The 22354-nt window shown below is 42.8% G+C and overlaps 1 protein-coding gene and 1 pseudogene across 3 annotated transcripts in view; one reads left to right on the top strand and one right to left on the bottom strand.

Moving 5' to 3' along the window:
• ACSS1 (acyl-CoA synthetase short chain family member 1) overlaps positions 1-17286 on the top strand; it is a 60662-nt gene extending 43376 nt beyond the window's left edge. For all 3 annotated transcript variants that reach the window (XM_045078476.1, XM_045078475.1, XM_045078477.1), the window contains 7 exons: positions 3212-3304; positions 4462-4574; positions 4978-5104; positions 5888-6015; positions 6129-6192; positions 8750-8868; positions 16414-17286. In XM_045078476.1, the coding sequence (XP_044934411.1) occupies positions 3212-3304; positions 4462-4574; positions 4978-5104; positions 5888-6015; positions 6129-6192; positions 8750-8868; positions 16414-16593 (824 nt within the window). In that variant the 3' untranslated portion in view covers positions 16594-17286. The remainder of the gene's footprint in view (positions 1-3211; positions 3305-4461; positions 4575-4977; positions 5105-5887; positions 6016-6128; positions 6193-8749; positions 8869-16413) is intronic.
• LOC123391606 lies at positions 11424-11800 on the bottom strand (annotated as a pseudogene).
• Positions 17287-22354: the final 5068 nt, after the last annotated feature.

Below are 22354 nucleotides of genomic sequence, written 5' to 3'. Positions count from 1 at the left end.
TTATAAACAACATGAATTTATCTCTCACAGTTGTGGGGGCTGGGAAGTCCCTAATCAAGGTGCCAGCATGATTGTCTTCTAGGGACGGCCCCCTTCCTGGGTTTGTAGATGGTGCCTTTTCCCTATGTCCTCACATGAGTGGGGGGGAAGAGGGAGCTCTGTGTGGTCTATTTTGTAAGAACACTAACCCCATTCCAGAGGGCTTCATGACCTCCCAAAGTCCTTACCTCCCAATACTATCATCTTTGGGGGTTAAGATGTCAACATATGAAATCTTGGTTGGGGGACACACACCTGGAGATTACAGTGGGTAGACACTGAGAAGTTGGGTTGTAGAGTCCTAGGGTAGAAAGCCATTAATTTGTGTGTGGTGGGGGGGGGCATATATACATAGCAGTTGTTATATTATACACATAGTTGACCTTTGAACAACATCTGCTTGAACTGTGTGGGACCTACTTAACACATGGATTTTTTTCAATAAATACAGTATAGGACTGTAAATGTATTTTCTTTATGATTTTCTTATTATTTTTTTAAAGATTTTTTTAAAATTTCTTTTCAGCATAACAGTATTCATTGTTTTTGCACCACACCCAGTGCTCCATGTGCCCTCTCTAATACCCACCACCTGGTTCCCCCAACCTCCCACCCCCCGCCCCTTCAAAACCCTCAGATTGTTTTTCAGAGTCCGTAGTCTCTCATGGTTCACCTCCCCTTCCAATTTCCCTCAACTCCCTTCTCCTCTCTAACTCCCCAAGTCCTCCATGCTATTTGTTATGCTCCACAAGTAAGTGAAACCAAATGATAATTGACTCTCTCTGCTTGACTTACTTCACTCAGCATTCCCGTCCATGTTGCTACAAAAGTTGGGTATTCATCCTTTCTGATGGAGGCATAATACTCCATAGTGTATATGGACCACATCTTCCTTATCCATTCGTCCTTTGAAGGGCATTTTGGTTCTTTCCACAGTTTGGCGACCGTGGCCATTGCTGCTATAAACATTGGGGTACAGATGGCCCTTCTTTTCACTCCATCTGTATCTTTGGGGTAAATACCCAGTAGTGCAATTGCAGGGTCATAGGGAAGCTCTATTTTTAATTTCTTGAGGAATCTCCACACTGTTTTCCAAAGTGGCTGTACCAACTCACATTCCCACCAACTGTGTAAGAGGGTTCCCCTTTCTCCACATCCTCTCCAACACATGTTCTTTCCTGTTTTGCTAATTTTGGCCATTCTAACTGTTGTAAGGTGGAGATATATTTATTTGATAGAGAGAGAGAACAGGAAAGGGAACATAAGCAGGGGGAGTGGGAGAGGGAGAAGCAGGATTCCTACTCAGCAGAGAGCCCGATGTGGGGTTTGAACCCTGGACCCCGGGATCATGACCTGAGCCAAAGGCAGACTCTTAATGACTGAGCCACCCAGGCATCCCTCTTTATGATTTTCTTAATTTTTTTTTCTTATCTTCGTCTTACTTTCTTGTAAGAATACAATATGTTGATACATACAGCATACAAAATGTGGGGTGAATGTTTATGTTATTGGTGAGGCTTCTAATCAACAGCAGGCTATCAGTAGCTAAGTTTTGCTTAACTTAGATATATATAAACAAAGTCCCAGTTATAGTCAGATTTTTGGCTGCCTAGGATGCTGGCACCCCAACCCCTGTGATGTTCAACCACCAACTGTTGTACATGTATCTAAAACCGCCACCTAGATCAAGCCTTAGAAATTTCCAGACCAAAGAACATTCCCTTATGGCCCCTCCCAGTCAGTAACCACCCATCACCCCCTCACACACACCTTTTGACCATGCCATGCAGGGACTGATGTGCTTGTCCTTGAACTTTGCACAGCTGGGTTCAGGCGGCCTATGCGGCTCCTGCATCTGCAGGGCTGCAACTATCTGGGCAGCCCTGCTGAGGGTGGCTGCGGTTCTGTTCTTGTGCTCTTGTGCTGTGTATCTCGTGGACACTGATGGTTTACTTCTCTGTCCCCTTCTTAATGGCACTTATGGTTTTTAACTGCGGTGATCCTCCTTGTGTGTGAGCACATCTGCTTTCTTTTCTATAGGCCAGGAGTGATGTTCTTGAGAATAAGATAAGTGTAGGTGTAGCTATAGTAGATTTCCACCACAGCTTCCTAAGTAATCGTAGCAGGTGTGTGCGCTGCTATGTGTTAACAGACACATGCGGTTTCTCCCAGCTGCATACCAAATTATGCTCCTGTACTGTACTGTTTCTCTCACTTTGCTTTTTTTTTTCTCTTTTTTCTTTTTTCTTTTGTGAAGTGAACTGAAAGTGTATTAAGTGAAGGTGAGAACAGGAAGGAAAGAAAAAAGCTCTCTAGAGGGAGAGGAATTCTGATTGGGCTGCCAATCAGTCTTTCATGGTCAGTCTTTTATAGGAAACCGACCAGGGAACTGAAATCTTTGATTTTACCACTGATGATTACTTCTCCTTTGAATATCTAATCTCTGATATCTAAGGCAAACATGGTTGTCTGCTTCTGTTCCCTTATCTCTGGTTTCCTCACACCTCAGCATTTCTGGGATTTTGGGTAAGCCTACCTCTCTCTCCCTACCTGGCCCTGCCTATCCCTTACTCATTTTTCATGTTTACAGCACTCCTAAAGGTAACCCTGAACCCATTAGCAGTCACTCACTCTTCCAACTGCCCTTTCCCCTACCCCAACTCTAAAACCACCACGAATCTAACTTTCTGTCTGTCTAGAGTTGCTTATTCTGGACAGTTCATATACATGGAATTACATATAAGGGTGTTACACACAACTAATGAATCATTGAACACTGCATCAAAAACTAATGATGTATTTTATGTTAGCTAATTGAACATAATAAAAAAATAGAAAGCTACTGACCAAAATCGGAAAATAAAATAAAATAAAAAGTAAAAAAAAAAAAATTAATGAGGGGTGCCTGGGATGTTTAGTGGGTTAAGGCTATTTAAGGTTTATTTCTCTCATATTCTAGGCAACTTTTAAAATTTTTGACCTGATGGTGAAAATATCTGGTAATTTGTATTTTTTGGCACCACAAATCTGATGAATCTCACTGTTTTTTCAAGTTTCCTCTTGCGTCCTTTAGGGAAATTACAGAGCTGTTTTCCCTGTAGAAACCTATCCTTTTTGGTTTCAGGTTTATTGAGGTCTATTATATTGTTTCTCTTTTTGTGTGTGGTTTCAGTGGGAGAACCGATCAACTTTGAGGCTTGGGAGTGGCTCCACAAGGTGGTGGGGGACAGCAGATGCACGCTGGTGGACACGTGGTGGCAGACAGGTGAGAGTCCCCAAGGAGAAGGGGCCCAGGCATGCCTTCGGAACCTGGTGCCAGGATCACTTGCAGTGTATGATAGCACGTGAGAACATGTGGCCAAGCCCGAGTCTTGGAGGGTCAAGTGTGAGTGAGGCTCTGCGATTGCCATCCAACACCGCTAATGCCTCAGCCCCTCAGATGGTTGGAAATCCCAGTGTCTGGAGTGAGAGGCAGAGCCAGGCTGAGGGATTCCAGCTGGAGGACTCAGGATATGTAATGACATCTCTGAGCCTTGGGTTCCTCATTTGTGAAGTGGGGGTGCTCCACTACAGGCCCTATGAGGATGGAGGGAGGTGATAGAACTGCTGTATGTTGTCCGAGGCCTGATAGGTAGTAGGTGCTTAGCTAAACGGTCATTTTCCTGCTGGGCCCGCATGCCCAAAACAAGTACAACTGATGCAAATGAGCTGACTGTAAGGGACCAGAGTCTAAATTTAGATTTTCATGGGAAAGCACTTTGTTTTTCTGTGCCATTTGGTTTTTCTCTGCCCTCTGTCCTCTGGGGTATCTGACTTACTGGGATGTTTAGGGCAAGAGACCACCACTGATGTAATAAATGTAGCCAACTGGGATCTTGTTCTTCAAGAAGCCAGAAAGTGAGGCAATGCAAATAGCTCCATTCTCCATTTGGGAAGGCTCAGAATGGAGGCTTTCTGCAACTGAGTCTCCTGAGGCATTTCCATGCAGGCTGAGAGAGGGGAATGCCAAAGAAAATACTTGAGAACAGAACTCTGGGCATTGCTTTTCATTATTTAGAGTGTGGGGGTGGGGAGCACTGGCCCAGAAGCAGTTCATTTCCTTCGTCTTCCTGTGCAAGCAGGTGGACTCTGTCCTTTTCTGCAGAGCTGAGGATGAGGGGAAGCAGCACCTGTCCCTGTGGAGTGCCCCGGCTCCTGGGACTGACCCCTCCGCTTTGGGCCCACATCTTATTTCCGCAGAACCCAAGTCTGGTCTTGCCTCAGAAAGATATCTTTGTGTCACTGGGGCCAAATAGGGATAAACACCCATCTCCCACCTCGGGGCAGCATTTGTGTGTCCATTGCGGACCCCTGATGGCATGTCTAGATAAAACATCTCAGTAGTTCCTGGGTCCAGTGTGCACTTCTCTATTTTCCCTGCAGAAACGGGTGGCATCTGCATTGCGCCACGGCCCTCAGAAGAAGGAGCAGAGATCCTCCCTGGCATGGCAATGAGGCCCTTTTTTGGCATTGTCCCAGTGCTCATGGACGAGAAGGTAAGGCCTGGTGAAGGCATCCCCTTCTGTGTGCTTGCCCTGTTGAGCTCCTGGTGCTCCTGTATGCCTTCCTGGCCTCCCCTGCCCACTATTTCATGTTACACAGGCCCAGCTCTGGTGGGTGGCAGAAGGGTGAGTGTTCACTGCAGCGTCTCCTCCAGGACATACACTTGAAATCCCTGCGTAGAGTGAGCCCTCGTCCTCCTGGACCTCCATCTCAGGCTGGATTCTTGCAGAGGAGAAGGGCAGTTCCTTTTGGGGAACGCTTGTCTTTTTTCACATTCCTGTTTTCACGTATTTCTCTGGTACTTCCATCTGTCATTTCTCAGAAGAACATTATTAATTCTTTGCTTCTCAAGCAGAATCTTCGCGTTCTCTCATACATGGGTCTCTGGGTCCACAGGGAGAGATCGTGGAGGGTGGTAATGTCTCTGGGGCTCTGTGCCTGTCCCAGGCCTGGCCAGGCATGGCAAGAACCATCTATGGAGACCACAAGAGATTCATGGAGGCCTACTTCAAGCCTTACCCAGGTGAGCCAGCTAAAATGGATTGTATCATGCATTTCTCCACACCTTGGGGATCTTAGGCTCAGAAGATGTCTTTAAGGTAATGATGACTGAGTGTAGTGCGGTAACACTTTGGAGTTGGAGTCCTGCCCCTCCCCCTCAGCTTTCTGAGCCTCCTGGTCTCTGGAGTGGGCAGCGTCCCTGGGGTTTAAGTGGGGCTGCATGCAGAGCCTGAAGCACCCGCCCCTTGGTGTGCACACCACACCTTAGGCTACTAGGAAGGAAGAATGAAGAAACCACTCCAGAAAACTGGCCTGATGTCTAACTGCAAGTTTTCTTCTGGCTTACTTTTCATTTTTTTCCTAGTTTGCTTTATGTCATTGGGCTGGAAGGTTATATACACATTGTGCCTGTTGGAACCCTTCATTTTCATTCTCAAGTTTGTGAATGAGCCTCACTTTGGGGACTGCTTGGGTGTGCTCTTTGCTTATCATCTACTCCTCAGATGTTTGCAGCTGTGATGTGGTCAGAACTCTGCCGATTCAGAGCCACTGCCCTTTCTCTAGCACACAGCCAGATGGTACCAACTAGAAAAGTGTCTCTGCAAGGGGTTAGCAGAAGGGTGGAGAGGCAGGAAGTCAACAGAGCTGGGGTTTTGGAGATTTCTTCCATAGAGTGAGGTCAAGATGTCTGTCTTGCTGTGTCCCTCATGTATGGATGGGAGCCCTGCTCGGTCCTGGTTCAGAGGTATTGCTGCTGAATACCTCTGCATACCTCTGAATACCTCTGCACCCCACTGTGGTGCAGGCCACTACTTCACTGGTGATGGGGCATACCGGACAGAAGGTGGCTACTACCAGATCACAGGGCGGATGGACGACGTCATCAACATCAGCGGCCACAGGCTGGGGACTGCAGAGATCGAGGACGCGATGGTGAGCACAGTTGGGCCTCCTTTGCTTGGGTAGCTCCGGGAGGCCTTGGATTGACCTATGTGCTAACTCAGGCAGCTGGTTCATCTGCATGTTTTGTTTTGTGTTCTAAATAGGCTAACCATCCTGCTGTGCCAGAGACCGCTGTCATTGGCTATCCCCATGACATCAAAGGAGAAGGTGAGTGCCCACCAAAGGTGCTCCTCATTCCTGGTCTCACACACACTGTTGCACTTTGTAAAAGGAATGTACTCTGGGAATGCGTGGTCGGGGTTTTGTATGCATCAAGCTGTTTCTTTCTTCTGTCCCAGGTAAAGACTTTTGGTGAGGATACTTGATAGCATGTATGTTAGACAAGGGTCCGATTTCTGAAATGTCTTAGTTCTGCTGTCCTTTAAGGGCACACACCCACAGGAGCTAGGACCTAGTGGGCCCCTGCTGATCTTGGGAGTTTCCTCCTCTGTCCACGTGTGCATGGCAGCTCATTTTATGGAGGGTGCCCATGAAATACACAGTCCTGCTCACAGCATCTCCTTGCACGTGCTCAGGCACAGTGCCCCAGGCAGCTGCTCTGGGGGCTGGCAGACAAGACAGGCCCTGGTGTGGGCCCTTGTACAGCTCTGGGATTCTTTTTGGAAGAATCTAACCTGTGGTTCCCACTGCAGCTACTGAATGATAACCAGAATAGTCTTTATTTGAAGACACCCCTTATTCTAAAGTCTCCCAGTGTCTAAGTGGGTGGGTCTGGGCAGGGGCAGGGTCACCTGAGTATTGTAATGCCCAGTGCATGGTGGTCACACTCACTTGGCCTGGTGTGACCTGGATGCTTGCTGACTATATGCCACACTGCTGGGCAGGCCATCCTGCACTGCCTGGCCAAGCACCCTGGCACTCTTGCCCACTTGCTGTCAGGGGCATCCTCTGTTTCAGCATGCCGTGGGGTCATCAGCCTTCCCGCCACATTTGTGTGCTACAGTTCCATTAACTACTCAAATACCTTATCTAAATTGACCCACTGTAAAATTTAATATTCATGTAAACACTTTTTAAAAAACGACTTTATTTACTTATCAGAGAGACAGAGGGAAAGAGGGAAGGAAAGAGAAAGAGATTGAGAGCACAAGTAGGGGGAGTGACAGGCAATGGGAGAAGCAGGCTCCCTGCTGAGCAAGGGGCCCAATGCAGGACTTGATCCCAGAATCTTGGGATCATGACCTGGGCAGAAGGCAGACACTTAAGAGATTGACCCACCCAGGCATCCTCTTTGAACACTTGAAAACTCATTTTTCACTTTCCCTGGGAAGCATATGTCCATGAGGCTGGCTTCTTCCTTAGCAGGAGACTGGAATGCATGAGAGCAGTCAGGGGTAGGAAGGAAAGGAGGGAGGGGATAGAAACAGGTCCTCTCATGTGAGACTCAGAGGCCTTGGGTCAGCTTGCATCCCCATTAACAGAAGCCACAGCCCAAGTCACTCTGGGATCAGTAGGCCTTCTACTATCCATCAGGCTGCTGGGGAGAATGTCTGTATCATGCTTATGATGATACACATTTTTCTGATTTCTGACGCATTTGAGCACCTATGCATTCATAATACATGAACAACAGCAATATCTATTGGTTACCTCTTTATTCCCACTTCCTATGTTTGCACGTGGTCTGGCTGATGAGAGTTCCTGATCTGGTCTTGTCTGATTAGGACCCAGACTTGGCGAGGAACAGAAGTCCCTGCCTCACAGAGCTTACACGCTGGAGGGTCAAGGTGTGGAGGGGAGAGACAGACAATAGGGAGTAAAAACAAGCAATGAGGAAACTACATAATAGGTTAGGTGGTGTGTGCCATGGAGAGAATTAATTAAGATGGGATTGGATTAGTGCAAGTATACACAGGCTGAATGTATGCAGGCACTTCATGTATGCAAGGGGCACTGTAGGTCCTTGAGGGAAGATAGACTGTTCACAGTGCTGCTGGGATGGCTCATGTGGAGAAACAATGGAATTCAATCTCTGTGTCTCACATATGCAAGATTATCCCAGGTGGATTGAAAAGAAATGTAAAGTCCTGTGAGAACCACTGTTAATCCTTTCTGGAACATGGTAGGCTATTGACAAATGAAACCTAGTGTTTCTGGTAAAATATGGGTTGGTCAGCACCGCCCAGCCAAGCTTCCAGCCAGGATGGAGCTCGCTGTCCAGGACAGTAGCTACAAGCTACAGATGGCCCATGCCACCCAGGAACTACATGTTAACCTTAATTTCATTTACATTTAAATAGCTACTGTGGCTAGGGCCCACCATTTTGGACACATACCCAAAGTGGTACGTGCTATGTTCTCATGCACCATGTCAAAGGATTAGGTAGTACGTCTCCTGTGAACCCACATTATGGGCTACTTAACAGGCACAAGTGTAGCAGGAGAGGTTAAGTCACACCTCCAAGGTGACATCCCCTTCCAGTCAACACCAGAGCTGAAGGGAGCTCTCATCTACATATTGACTTCACTGGGCTGCTCATAAGAGCTCTTAGAATCGCTTCCACTTTGAGAAGAAAAAAAAAAAAGAATCGCTTTCCACTTTGGATGAAATGGAAATGCATCTTTAGAGCTAAAGGAAGAAGCTGTTACAGGTCACCAATACATGATTTATAGTTCCTTAAGATATATGATGACTTGTGTACAATGCTCTGCCTTGGGAGATGGTTCATGGTTGAACCCACCCCAAACCTTTGACTCCTTTCAGTTGCATTTGCCTTCATCGTGTTGAAGGATGACACAGGTGACACAGACGCCGTGTTGAAGGAGCTCAGATCTGCAGTGGCCACCAAGATCGCCAAGTACGCCGTGCCCGATCAGATTCTGGTGAGTGGCACCTGGCCCTCTGGTGCGCTGGCACTGTGTTGTAAGCCTCCTTCTCTACTCCCACAAGTAACAGCCAACAGTGAGCCCTTCCATCAGCAGCAAAATGGAGGTTAGCCTGGGAAACAGGTGGGGAAGGTGAGTTGCTGCATCCTCAGAGAGCGGGTGAGGCCAGAAGACCTCACAGCCAATGTTTACAAAGCTCACCTGTCCACAGGATCATGCTGGGGAGGATTAGGTGCTCTCTTACTCTGGCATGCGGAGGCCAGTTATAGGAGCAGGGCTGGGTGGCGAAGAAAATCAGAGATTTTACATATGTATCTTTTACATGTTTTTGTTTAAATTCCATTTAGTTAACATACAATGTAATATTAGTTTCTGATGTACAATGTAGTGATTAGACACTTCCATACATCACCTGGTACTCCCCATAACCAGTACACTTCTTAATCTCCATCACCTACATAACCCACCCCTGCCCACCTCCCCTCTGGTAACCATTAGTATGTTCTCTATAATTAAGTCTGTTTCTTGGTTCACATCTCTCTCTGTCTTTCCCTTTTGCTCATATATTTTGTTTCTTAAATTCCACATATGATTGAAATCATATTGTATTTGTCTTTCTCTGAGTTATTTTTGCTTAGCACTATATTCTCTGGCTCCATCCTTATTGTTGTCGGTGGTAAGATTTCATTCTTTTTTATGGCTGGGTAGTACTCCATTGGATGGATGGATGGATGGATGGACAGACAGATGGATGGATATCACATCTTCTTTATCCGTTCATCAGTCAATGGACACTTGGGCTCCTTCCATAGTTTGGCTATTGTAGATAATGCTGCTACAAATATCAGGGTACATATACCCCTTCAAATTAGTGTTTTTGGATTCTTTGTGTAAATACCTACTAGTATGACTGCTAGATTGTAGGGTTATTCTATTTTTAAATTTGAGGAGCCTTTATACAGTTTTCCAGAGTGGTTGTACCAGTTTGCATTTCCACCAACAGTATAAGAAAGTGCCCCTTTCTCCACATCCTTGCCAACATCTGTTGTTTCGTGAGTTGTTGAGGTAAGCCATTCTGACAGGTATAGGTGATACCTCATTGTAGTGTTGATTTGTATTTCCCTGATGATGAGTGGTGTCAAACATCTTTTCATGTATCTATTGGCCATCTGTATTGTCTTCTTTGCAAAAATGTCTGTTCATGTCTTCTGCCCATTTTTTAAATTGGATTGTTTTCTGGGTGTTGAATTTGATAAGCTCTTTATAAATTTTGGATACTAACACTTTATCAGATATGTCATTTGTGAAACATCTCCCATTCAGTAGGTTGCCTTTTTTTTCCAACTGGAAACAAGTAATATTATTTAAAACAAATAATAAACAGCATATAGAACATGAAAAGATAAAATAAGAGTTAATATGTACCAGAGAGAAAGAATATATGGGGCAGGGGATGACACATTCTAGGGGGGCATTGGAGTCAGGCTCTCCCTGGTGCAAAAGTTTTTATTTTGATGAAGTCCAAATAGTTTATTTTTGCTTTTCTTTTCTTTGCCTCAGGAGACCTATCTAGAAAGAAGTTCTATGGCTTATGTCAAAGAGGTTACTCTCTGTGTTCTCCTCTTGGATTTTTATGGTTTCAGGACTCATATTTAGGTCTTTAATCCATTTTGAATATATTTCCATTTCTTTGTGTCATCTGCAGCTTCTTTCATCAGTGTTTTATAGTTTTCACAGTACACATCTTCAAACCTTTTTGGTTAGGTTTATTCCTAAATATCTTTCTGGTTTTGGTGCAGTAGTAAATGCAATTGATTCTTTAATTTCTCTTTCTGCTGCTTCATTATTGATGGATAGAAATGAAACAGATTTCTGTATTTTGATTTTGTATTCTGTGACTACTGAATTCATTTATCAGTTCTTGCAGTTTTTTGTTGGAGTCTTTTGGGTTTTCTACATAGAGTATCATGTCATCTGCAAATAGTGAAAATTTTATTTCCTCCTTGCTGATTTGAATGCCTTTTATTTGTTTTTGTGTGATTGCTATGGCTAGGACTTGTAGTACTATGTTGAGTAACACTGGTGAGAATGGACATCCCTGTCTTGTTCTTGGCTGTAAAGGAAAAGCTCTTAGTTTTTCCCCACTGAGGATGATATTAGCTGTGAGTTTTGGGGGGGGGGGGCTTTATAGTGTTGAGGTCTGTTCCCTCTAACCCTACTTTGTTGAGGGTTTTTTCTCATGAATGTACTGTATTTTGTCAGATACTCTTTCTATACCTATTGAAATCATGTTTTTTATCCTTTCTTTTATTAATATGGTATATCACATTGATTTGCAAATATTATACCACCCTTGCAACATAGGAATAAATCCTACTTGATAATGGTGAATGATTTTTTAAATGTATTGTTTGCTAGTTTTTTATTGAGAATTTTTACATCTATGTTCACCAGGCATATTGACCTTTAGTTCTCTTTTTTAGTAGAGTTCTTTTTTCTCTTTGGATTTAATAAAGTTTTATTTTCCAAAATGTACAGTTGGTGGGATCTGTTCATGCATGTTTACCAGCAGCAGGGGCATCTCCACCCTTGGTATTTCTGGTGTAAATTACTTGAGTTCTGTGCTTTGAAACAAGATTTTAATGAGTCCTTTACTAAGGATCCCCCGAACAACTGCCCTGGCGGCCAGGAAACCTTGAATCGTCAGTCTCCCAGAGACAACAGCAGGAGTTATAAGCTTATAGTTGGGAACTTGCTTATAGAGATTGTCATATGTCACTTTTTCAAGCAAGACCAGGTTATTGAGCTTGTCCCAAACTTTGTCTTTGGACCCCTTTTTTCTGGCCTCACTTCTGGATTTGCTCAATCGGTCTTTATCTTTTTTGGCTGACTTCCCAGCATCTTTCTTCTTCTTGTCCTTGGGCAGCATGGTGAAGCTCAGAAAACAGCAGCCACACTGCAGCCTGGCTAAAATGTCAGACAGTAAGTTTAGTGGAATCTTTACCTGGTTTTGGAAGTTTTCCTTCCTTTTATATTTTATGGAATGATTTGGGAAGAATAGGTATGAACTCTTCTTTAAATGTTTGGTAGAATTTGCCTGTAAAGCTGTCTGGGCCTTGACTTTTGTTTGTTGAGAGATTTTTTATTACAGACTCAATTCTTTGCTGGTGACCAGTCTGTTTAAGTTTTCTATTTTTCCTGCTTCAATTTTGGTAATTCATATGATTCTAGAAATTTATCCTTTTATTCTGTTTGTCCAATTTGTTGGCATATAGCTTTCCATGATATTATAATATTGTTTTCTTTCTGTGGTGTTCGTTGTTATTTCTCCTCTATCATTTGTGATTTTATTTGGGTCCTTTGTCTTTTCTTTTTGGTTGGCCAGAAGTTTATCAGTTTTATTTTTTCAAAGAGACAGCTCTTGGTTTCATTGACCTCTCCTAGTGTTTTGTTTTGTTTTTATTATGTTCAGTGAGATAACATATAGTACATCATTAATTTTTAATGTAGTATTCAACAATTAATTGGGTATAGCACCCAGTGCTCATCACCACACATGCTCTCCGTAGTACTCATCACCTGGTTAACCCAGCCCCTGAACCCTTCCTGTCTGAAACCCTCAGTTTGTGTCCTAGTATTTTTTTTAATTTTCTATATAATTTATTTTTCCTGTGATCTTTATTATTTCCTTCCTTTTGCTGGATTTAGGCTTCATTTGTTGTTCTTTCTTTAGCTTCTTTGGGTTTAAAGTTAGGTTGTTTATTTGAGAATTTTGTTTCTTTTTTTTTAAAGATTTTATTGATTGATTGATTGATTTATAATTTTTTTTTATTTTAAGCAAAACAGTATTCATTATTTTTGCACCACACCCAGTGCTCCATGCAATCCATGCCCTCTATGATACCCACCACCTGGTACCCCGACCTCCCACCTCCTGCCCCTTCAAAACCCTCAGATTGTTTTTCAGAGTCTGTAGTCTCTCATGGTTCACCTCCCCTTCCAATTTCCCCCAACTCCCTTCTCCTCTCTATCTCCCCATGTCCTCCATGCTATTTGTTATCCTCCACAAATAAGTGAAACCATATGATTGACTCTCTCTGCTTGACTTATTTCACTCAGCATAATCTCTTCCAGTCCCGTCCATGTTGCTACAAAAGGAAGATGTGGTCCATATACACTATGGAGTATTATGCCTCCATCAGAAAGGACGAATACCCAACTTTTATTTATTTATTTGACAGAAAGAGATCACAGTTAGTCAGAGAGGCAGGCAGAGAGGTGGGGGGGAAGCAGGCTCCCTGCTGAACAGAGAGCCCGATGTGGGGCTGGATCCCAGGACCCTGGGATCATGACCTGAGCTGAAGGCAGAGGCTTTAACCCACTGAGCCACCCAGGCACCGGGGATTTTTGTTCTTAATGTAGGTCTGTATTGTTAGATACTTCCCTCTTAAGACTGCCTTTGCAGTATCCCAGAGGTTTTGTACTGTTGTGTTTTCATTTTCATTTGTTTCTATGTTTTATTTTTCCTTTGATTTCCTGGTTGACCCATTCATTGTTTCATAGCATGCTGTTTAACTTCCATGTATCAGTGATTTTTCCAAAGTTTTCCTTGTGGTTGATCTCTCATAGAGTTATGATTTAAAAAAAAATGTGCATTGTATGATTTCAGTTTTTTGTGTTTGTTGAGGCCTGTTTTGTGACCTAATAGGTGATCTATTCTGGAGAATGTTTCATGTTCACTTAAAAAGAATGTGGGGGCACCTGGGTGGCTCAGTGGATTTAGCCTCTGCCTTCAGCTCAGGTCGTGATCTCAGGGTCTTGGGATCAAGCCCTGCATTGAGCTGTCTGCTCAGTGGGGAGCCTGTTTCCTCCTCTCTCTGCCTGCCTTTCTGCCTATTTATGATCTCTGTCAAATAAATAAATAAAATCTTTAAAAAAAAAAGAAAAGAATGTGTATTCTGCTGTTTTAGGATGGAATGTTCTGAATATATCTGTTAAGTCCGTCTGGTCTAGTGTGTCATTCAAAGCCACTATTCCATTATTGATTTTCTGTTTAGATGATCTATCTATTGGTGTATGTGGGATGTTAAAGTCACCTACTATTATTGTATTGTTATCAATTAGGTCCTTTATCTTTGTTATTTTTTAATAAATACTTGGGTGCTTCCATGTTGTGGACGTAAGTATTTACAATTGTTTATCTTCTTATTGGAAATCCCCTTTATGCTCATATAGTGTTCTTCTTTGTCTCTTGTTACAATCTTTGTTTGTCCAAGATAAGTATTTTGTCCAAGATAAGTATTACTAGATGTTTCTTCACCCCCTCACTTTCAATCTGCAAGTGTCTTTAAGTCTAGAATGAGTCTCTTATTAGCAGCATATAGATAGATCTCTTTTTTTATCCATTTTGGCACCATGCACGTTTTGATTGGAGTGTTTGGTCTGTTTAAAATCAGAGTAATTATTATTGCTTTCATTTATTTATTTGAGAGAGAGAGAGAACATGCAGGAGTGGGGGGAGGGGCAGAGGAAGAGAGAGAAGCAGACTCCCTGCTGAGCAGGGAGCCTAAAGCAGGGCTCAGTCCCAGAACCCTGAGCTCGTGACCTGAGGCCAAGGCAGATGCTTAACTGACTGAGCCACCCAGGTGCCGTGATTCAGAGTAATTATTGATAGACACATATTTATTGCCATTTTATTACTTGTTTTGTCATTGTGTCTAGAGATTTTCTCTGATAATTTTTTGTCTTTGTCACATTTGGTTTCTCCTTTGTGCTCAAAGAGTCCCTTTTAAAGTTAAAAATAGAACTACCCTACAATCCAGCAATTGTACTATTATGTATTTATCCAAATGATACAAATATAGTGATTTGAAGGGGCACATGCACTGCAATGTTTATGGCAGCAGTGTCCACAACAGCCAAACTATGGAAAGAGCCCAGGTGTTCATCAATAGATGAATGGATAAAGAAGTGGTGTGTATGTACACACACACATGCACACACACACTGGAATATTACTCAGCCATCAAAAAGAATGAAATCTTGCCATTTGCAGTGATGTTGATGGAACTGGAGGGTACTCTGCTAAGCAAAAAAGGTCAGTCAAATAAAGACAAACACCACATGATTTCACTTATATGTGCCATTTAAGAAACAAAACAGAGAAACTTAGTGGAAGGGAAAGAAAAAATATAAAATGAAGGTAAGAGGGGGAAGAAAACTATAAGAGATACTGATCTCTAGGAAACAAACTGAGGGTTGCTGGAGGGGAGGTGGGTAGGGGGAATGTGTAACAGGGTGATGGGCATTTAGGAGGGCACTTGATGTAGTAAGCACTGGCTGTTATATGCAACTGATGAATCACGAAATTCTACCTTGGTATAACTAATGATACAGTATATGTTAACCAAATTAAATTTAAATAAAGAATTTTTAAAAAGAGTCCCTTTTAATATTTCTTGCAGGGTGGGTTTAGTGGTCACAAACTCCTTTAGTTTTTGTCTGGGAAACTCTTTATATCTTATTCTGTTCTAAGTCACAGCCTTCCTGGATAGAGTATTCTTAGCTGCAGATTGTTCCATTCAGCACTTTGAATATATATACATACATCTATATATGTATCTATATGTCTATATATAGATATATGAATACATACACACACACGGTTTCCGAACACATCTGGTTTCCGAACACATCTGGCGTCAGTGCAGAAAACACGCCATACCCCTATCTGAGGGAGTCTATGTTGGGAGTCAGGTCTGGGGAAGAGTGGGGCCACCTTTCCAGTCCCATTAGGTTTCCACTCCTTTATTAACATTTTCCCCACAGTCTTCATTGGTTCAGAGCAGATCCGTGGAGGTAGGAGTGGCCCCGGGCTCATCTGGTATTACACAAATTCAAGCTGTTGGACTGGAACAGAGTTTCAGGGAGACCTGAACTCCCATAGGTGAACTCACCCCTCTCAAAGATGGATTACTGTTAAATAAGTTCAAAACACAGCTCTTAGCATATTCCTGTTGACATTAAGGGGGTCATGATTGTTTGAAAATGTTAAATGCTAAATTTTCAAACACTGAACAAGACAACATTCTCTCTATAGTAGCTCTTACCTCTTACGTCAGCAAAAAGCAACCTTGGCCTGGGTCAGTGGATGGAGACCAGTTGCCATGGCATATGCATGGTTCTGTTGCTACTGGGGACCTGTCAGTAATATAGCAAATGGGAGACAGAGGTATCGTCAGTGAGGCAGACGTGAGTATGGGCAGACCCTGCCTGAAGAAGGGCTTCAGCAAAACCCCTAACATATGGTTGATCCTGACCTTTGGGTTGATATTAATTTATGTCCAAACTGTGGGAAGAAAAAAAAAGAGAACACAGGCCTTCGTGTTCTCTAGGTTTGTTCTGGCAGCTCAGTCATTCATTCCTGAGTCCCTAGTGAGTGTGTCATCCCTGGGGCAGAACCTTTCCTATCCCAACACAATTGGATACTGCTGGGAGTCTGGGTGCCACCCAAACTTGAATGCTGTACCTCTTCCTTGCCAGGTAGTGAAGCGTCTTCCAAAAACTCGGTCTGGAAAAGTCATGCGGAGGCTCCTGAGGAAGATAATCACAGGCAGAAGTCAGGATCTGGGGGACACGACCACCCTGGAGGACCCCAGTGTCATCACAGAAATCCTGAGTGCTTACCAGAAGTACAAAGACAAGCAAGCTGCCTCTCAGTGATGACCTCTAATCAAGACCCAGTGCCTATACCCTTAACTGTCCTTCCAGAATGTAGTTCTCAGATTTGCTCATTTCCTACTGTGTCAGAAGCAGTCCTCTCCCAGAGCATAACCCATACTGCCCCTGTGTGAAGTCTGTGCTAAGCCCTGCCTTCTTACTGCTGAGAACCTATGAAGAGGTACTATGAGACATGCTTAGCTTTTGTTTCCCCTTGTCCTGGATTTGGTTTCCTGGAATGAAAATCACTGTCATCTCCATTTCTGTGTACCTCCTGGCAGCACAGGAAGAGGAAAAGCCTGGTAACATGTGCCTGCTCAGATGACTGAGAACTAGAAGCAATCATGTTTTTTTCCCCAGATACAAAAGGCAGAAATTTTATTTTTGTACTTTTATATTTTGGAAGAATGTACAAATACACACATGTAGTATGTGGATTTACATGCACATGCTCTTTGTAACATTTAGAATTGTGAGAATCTTTTGTGCCTCTGCTTATGAAAAAATATGAAGATGGTCAGAGGGTACATTTTTAATGTTTGGCATATTGGGGAATCCATATTGGCAATGTTTATACCTCTGTCTAAATATAGCTATCTTGAGAACTTTCAAGCTTGTAGCATCCTTTTTTTGTGGGGGGTATATATTTCTATTTCCCTTGGTTTATGTATAATAAAATCTAACTCTTAAAATTGATGGTATGAATGTGCTGATTTTAGTTCTAGAACCATTCATGTATTGTTTCTCTAAGCTGTGAAGTGGAAAGTTTTCCCTTTCCACCTTGGATGCCTCTTGGTAGGAAGTTAACATGCCCCAAATATGTGGGATGTTCAGGGAGGGAAGCCAATGAAAACTCAGGTGACTCCTCATTACGGCACTAATTTGGCTAGATATGGATCCTTGAAAACTGCCCATCCTTTTTTCTGTGGTTGGTATGTTCCAAGAATGAGACTTGTAACTCTGAAACAAGTCTCTCTCTCTCTTTTTTAAGTATGCCTTAAGTCATCTAACATTAACAAGATGGTATCAATCATTAGGTTGCAAATCATTACGTTGATTATTTATTAGCTAAGCATGCAGGGGCCAATGGGATGGAGTACAGGTGACAGCAGCCTGCTGAGCTGGGTTCTTGGGAACAGGGAAAGGTTTTCCTTATCTATACCCCATGTTATATGGTGCCTTGCAGTTGTGTAGGTGTTCAAGGGGTGTCTGGGGTACTCAACACCTACTGTGGATCACAACCGTGCTTGCTTCTCTCTGATTAGATGTGTATGCCTATGACACTAACAGGGTAGCTATTAGCTGTAGCCCACAGACATACTGAGTGATGGTCCGTTCTCTGTTGCAAAGCAACAAGCAGTGCTTAGGAACAGAGACCTGTGGCATGTGCGGTGGCCCTGGTGGACTGTAGTTATGGCACTGTTTATGAAATGGCTTAGATATAAACTTGGACAGTGACCAGCACAGTTCAAATAAAACTTTATTTTGTTCATTCTCTTCTCTCTGTGGTGATATTTTTGATCAAATAATGCTGTTGTTGTTGTTGAATATAATCCTAAAGACAAACTGGAAGGGGCCTATTAATTCCAAAAGCCATTTGAGAGGAAATCTATTACAGGGAAGAAATATAGACTAAGAGCTCACCTACCTCAGACTGTTATTTGGTAAACCTACTGGTGTCTAGATTGCTGTGCTATCCAATACACTAGTTCTATGTAGTTCTTTAGGTGTAAGTAAAAAATATATATAGAGAGAGAATAGAATGGAATAAAATAAAATATTCTGTTCCACAGTGACAGTAACCACAGTTCACATGCTCAGTAGCCATGTGGCCAGTAGCTACCAGATTGGACAAGATGGACAACAACATTCCCACCATTGCACAAAGTTCTGGTGGTGGTTGCTGTTCTGGAACACCCAACAAGAATGAGGCAGCAAAAATGATCTCAGGGTCATAGACTGCCTCCATGAGCAGCACAGTCTTGCCCTGACTCGGGGTTATCCTTTCTCTAGATGTTGGAGAATGAGAAGAGTGGGCAGCTACAGTGAAAGAGGAGACATCAGTGGTGTGGAAACAGGGTTGGACTGGGATCCAGAGATAGCTAATCTCAGTGTTAAGGGTGTCTCCAGGACAGCATGATTGACAATAACCATAAATCCCAGAGGCAAATTCTATTCAGATTCAGAAGAAAAGCAGTATGTGATGTTGTTGAAGAATAGTTCTCATTTAGAGCAGCTAAAAGAAAAGTTGTGCTCAAAGGGAAAAATTCAACTATTCAACATAATTTCTAAAGGGCAAATGTCCATATTAAATAAAATAGAAAAAAAGAAATCACAGCTAACATTCATGACATAAGTGCACAGTATTTATCTAAAGAGAGATCATGAGTTGGTTCAGGTGAATGCTCATCCCTGATTTACTCACCACAATGAGTTCATGGTGAAGAAAAGGGAGTATGAATTCTCATGCAGTTTCCCTTGCCTGACTGGAGAGAGGGCTGTGGAATTAACATGAGCTCTTGGTTGTTGTAGAGCTAACTTTGCACCCCCTGCATGGACCACCCTTGTCTGGCTCCACCCTTGATCCCCAAGCTCAAACCAAAGGTGTGGCCCCTTCTTGCAAGAGCTTTGAAGAATATCAACTGTATTTTATTTTTATTATTTTATTATTATTTCTTTAGGTGTTTACTGTTGACCTCTGCGTAGCTCTATGAACTGTTATTTTGGATTGGGTTAAGAAGCCAAAATCCAGGCCAAGAGGAAGCTTTCCTGGAGAGAGTGCTTTTGGAGGGTGTGGTGATGCCAAATAGAGTTGTAGTGACCTCTAACTGGAGTTCTGTAAGTTTTCCCTTCATCAGTTTGGAAATTTTGTTGTATAATATGAATAGACCAAATAAATACATAATTTCTGGGTCTGTGAATACCAGCTGTCTTTGGTTTTTGCAGTATTATTTTTTTATTGACTTGTTTTTATTCATCCCACTTGGGCTCTGTAGGGTTAGATCTGTAGCTTGATATCCATCTTAATCAGTTTTGGAAATACCTCACTCATGACAGGAATCCATCAAAATCCTAAAGGAGAACACAGGCAGTAACCTCTTTGATGTTAGCCACAGCAACTTTTTTCAAGACACATCTCCAAAGGAAAGGAAACAAAAGCAAAAATGTACTTTTGGGACTTCATCAAGATCAAAAGCTTCTGCACAGCAAAGGAAACAGTCAACAAAACAAAGACGCAACCCATGGAATGGGAGAAGATATTTGCAAATGACACCACAGACAAAGGGCTGATATCCAAGATCTATAAAGAACTCCTCAAACTCAACACCCAAAAAACAGATAATCACATCAAAAAATGGGCACAAGACATGAACAGACACTTCTCTAGAGAAGACATACAAATGGCTAGCAGACACATGAAAAATTTTCATCATGGGCCATCAGGAAATTCAAATCAAAACCACATTGAGATATATCATTACACTGGTTAGAATGGTTAAGATTAATAAGACAGGAATCAACAAATGTTGGAGAGGATGTGGAGAAAGAGGCACACTCTTACACTGTTGGTGGGAATGCAAGTTGGTGCAGGCACTTTGGAAAACAGTGTGGAGATTCCTCAGAAAATTAAAAATAGAGCTACCCTATGACCCTCTAATTGCACTACTGGGTATTTACCTCAAAGATACAGATATAGTGAAAAGAAGGGCCATATGTACCCCAATGTTCTTAGCAGCAATGTCCACAATTGCCAAACTGTGGAAAGAACCAGATGCCCTTCAACAGAAGAATGGATAAAGAAGATGTGGTCCATATATACAATGGAATATTAGCCATCAGAAAGGATGAACATTCAACTTTTATATCAACATGGACGGGATTGGAGGAGATTATGCTGAGGGAAATAAGTCAAGCAGAGAAAGTCAATTACCATATGGTTTCACTTACTTGTGGAACATAAGGAATAATAGGGAGAACATTAAGAGAAGGAAAGAAAAAGTGAATTGGGGGGAAATTGGAGGGGGGGACATGAACCATGAGAGACTGTGGATTCTGAGAAGCAAACTGAAGGTTTTAGAGGGGAGAGGGGTGGTGGAATGGGTGGTGGAATACCCTGGTGATGGGTATTAAGGAGGGCAAGTATTGCATGGAGCACTAGATGTGGTACATAAACAATGAATCATGGAACACTGAAAAATAAAATAAAATTAAAAATAAATAAATTCAACAATAAAAAAAGAAAAAGGAAATACCTCACTCATTGTCTCCTCAAATAACAGTTTTCATCTATTTGGTCTCCTTTTTTGCAGATCCCGAACTTCCCATATGTTGGAACATCTCACCTTCTATTTTTTAGATCTCTTACTGCTTTTATCTCCTGTGTCCTGAAAGTAGAGCCTGAGATGAGGGCCTGCATGTGGGTGATTTACTTAGGAATGGGACTCTAAGGACAGTGCAAGCAAGTGTGGCATTGGGTCAACCAGCACTTTGAACCACTGCTCCCTTCACCATGACTCAATAGGGAGGGATCTTAACCAGTGTGTCTATGACCCAGTTCAGAATGAGCTGTCTGAAACTCCACATGGCCTCTCAACTTTCTCCTCTGGAGTCTGCAGATGCACTCAGGAAAAAGTGGCTTCTGGCACTGGGATCATCTCCCTGAGTCTCTGTCCCCCAAAAAGCCCTCCTGTCTGCTGCCCTGGTTTATAAGTATCAGAGTACCATTTTTGTTCTCACTAATCTTGCTCTTCAGAGGGAAAAGAGGGGGAAGAAAAAAAAGGAGCCTCTGTTTCTACACTCTTTTTCTCAGTTGTCCAGTTTCCTCTTCTCCCTATCTTAAGGATATGTAGAGAATAGGGGATGCCCCCAAATTTGTTCCCAATCAGCCATGCCAGAGGCAAGCTGTGACCTTCCAAGCACACCCCTAGGGAGTTCCATCACAGTGGTCTTTGCAGAATGTGAAGGGGAAGTTCCTGTCTCCACTAGTCTTTATTCCAAATAGCAGAGAAGGAGCTGGTTAGTGACCCTGGGGCTTGCAACAAAGTGTACCAACTATGACCAAGGAAGTGACAAACCAGAGGGCAAAAATCTGAGGTAAAGTACACCTAGAAAGAGCATAGGAGAAGAAAGCCACGTCTGGCTGGCCTAGAACATCATCAACAAACTGGAAAGTACCAAGGAGTTCAGAATGCCTGCTGGAATAGATGACCTGCCAACTTCCTTTGCAGATAAGGTGTAATTATCTTGGTAAGATCCACCAACTGGGTAACTGTGTCTAGTCTCCTTGCTCCTGCAGACCAAACTTCTGCTGAGCAGCCTTCTGGATGCACAGCATCATTTTGGGCTGATTCTTTCCCCAAGAAGGATGTCACTTCAGCCAAGCACACATCTGTTTATTCCTGAGCCAATGAAACACTTAAATTTTATACATTTGCACAAAAAGGAAGGGCAGAAATTGTCCAAAGGGAAATAACTGGTTGTTTTCAAGAAACGGTTTCTGGATGTGATGAAATGTAATTAACAAGTGACCTGTGTCAACCAGGATACATCAGTGCTAAGATTCCCAAGGAAACGATGGAGCAGATGAGCTCATTTCTCAACAGAGGTAACAATAATGATGTCCAGGTCTATGTAGATGCTGACTAGTGAATGTCTTTCCTACTGAGCAACTTTTCCTACCAAGTCAGTGTTGACCTTAAGAATCCTCCTCATTAGGGTAATTAAGGCACTTTTCTCCAGTCAGCTTACTAATAATCCTTATCTC

The sequence above is a fragment of the Mustela putorius genome, unplaced genomic scaffold, assembly GCF_011764305.1.
Source record: "Mustela putorius furo isolate JIRA1106 unplaced genomic scaffold, ASM1176430v1.1 tig00000253_pilon_pilon_pilon, whole genome shotgun sequence".
NCBI lineage: Eukaryota > Metazoa > Chordata > Mammalia > Carnivora > Mustelidae > Mustela > Mustela putorius.
Note: the sequence above shows the minus strand (reverse complement) of the source record. Positions and strands in the feature narration are given on the sequence as shown.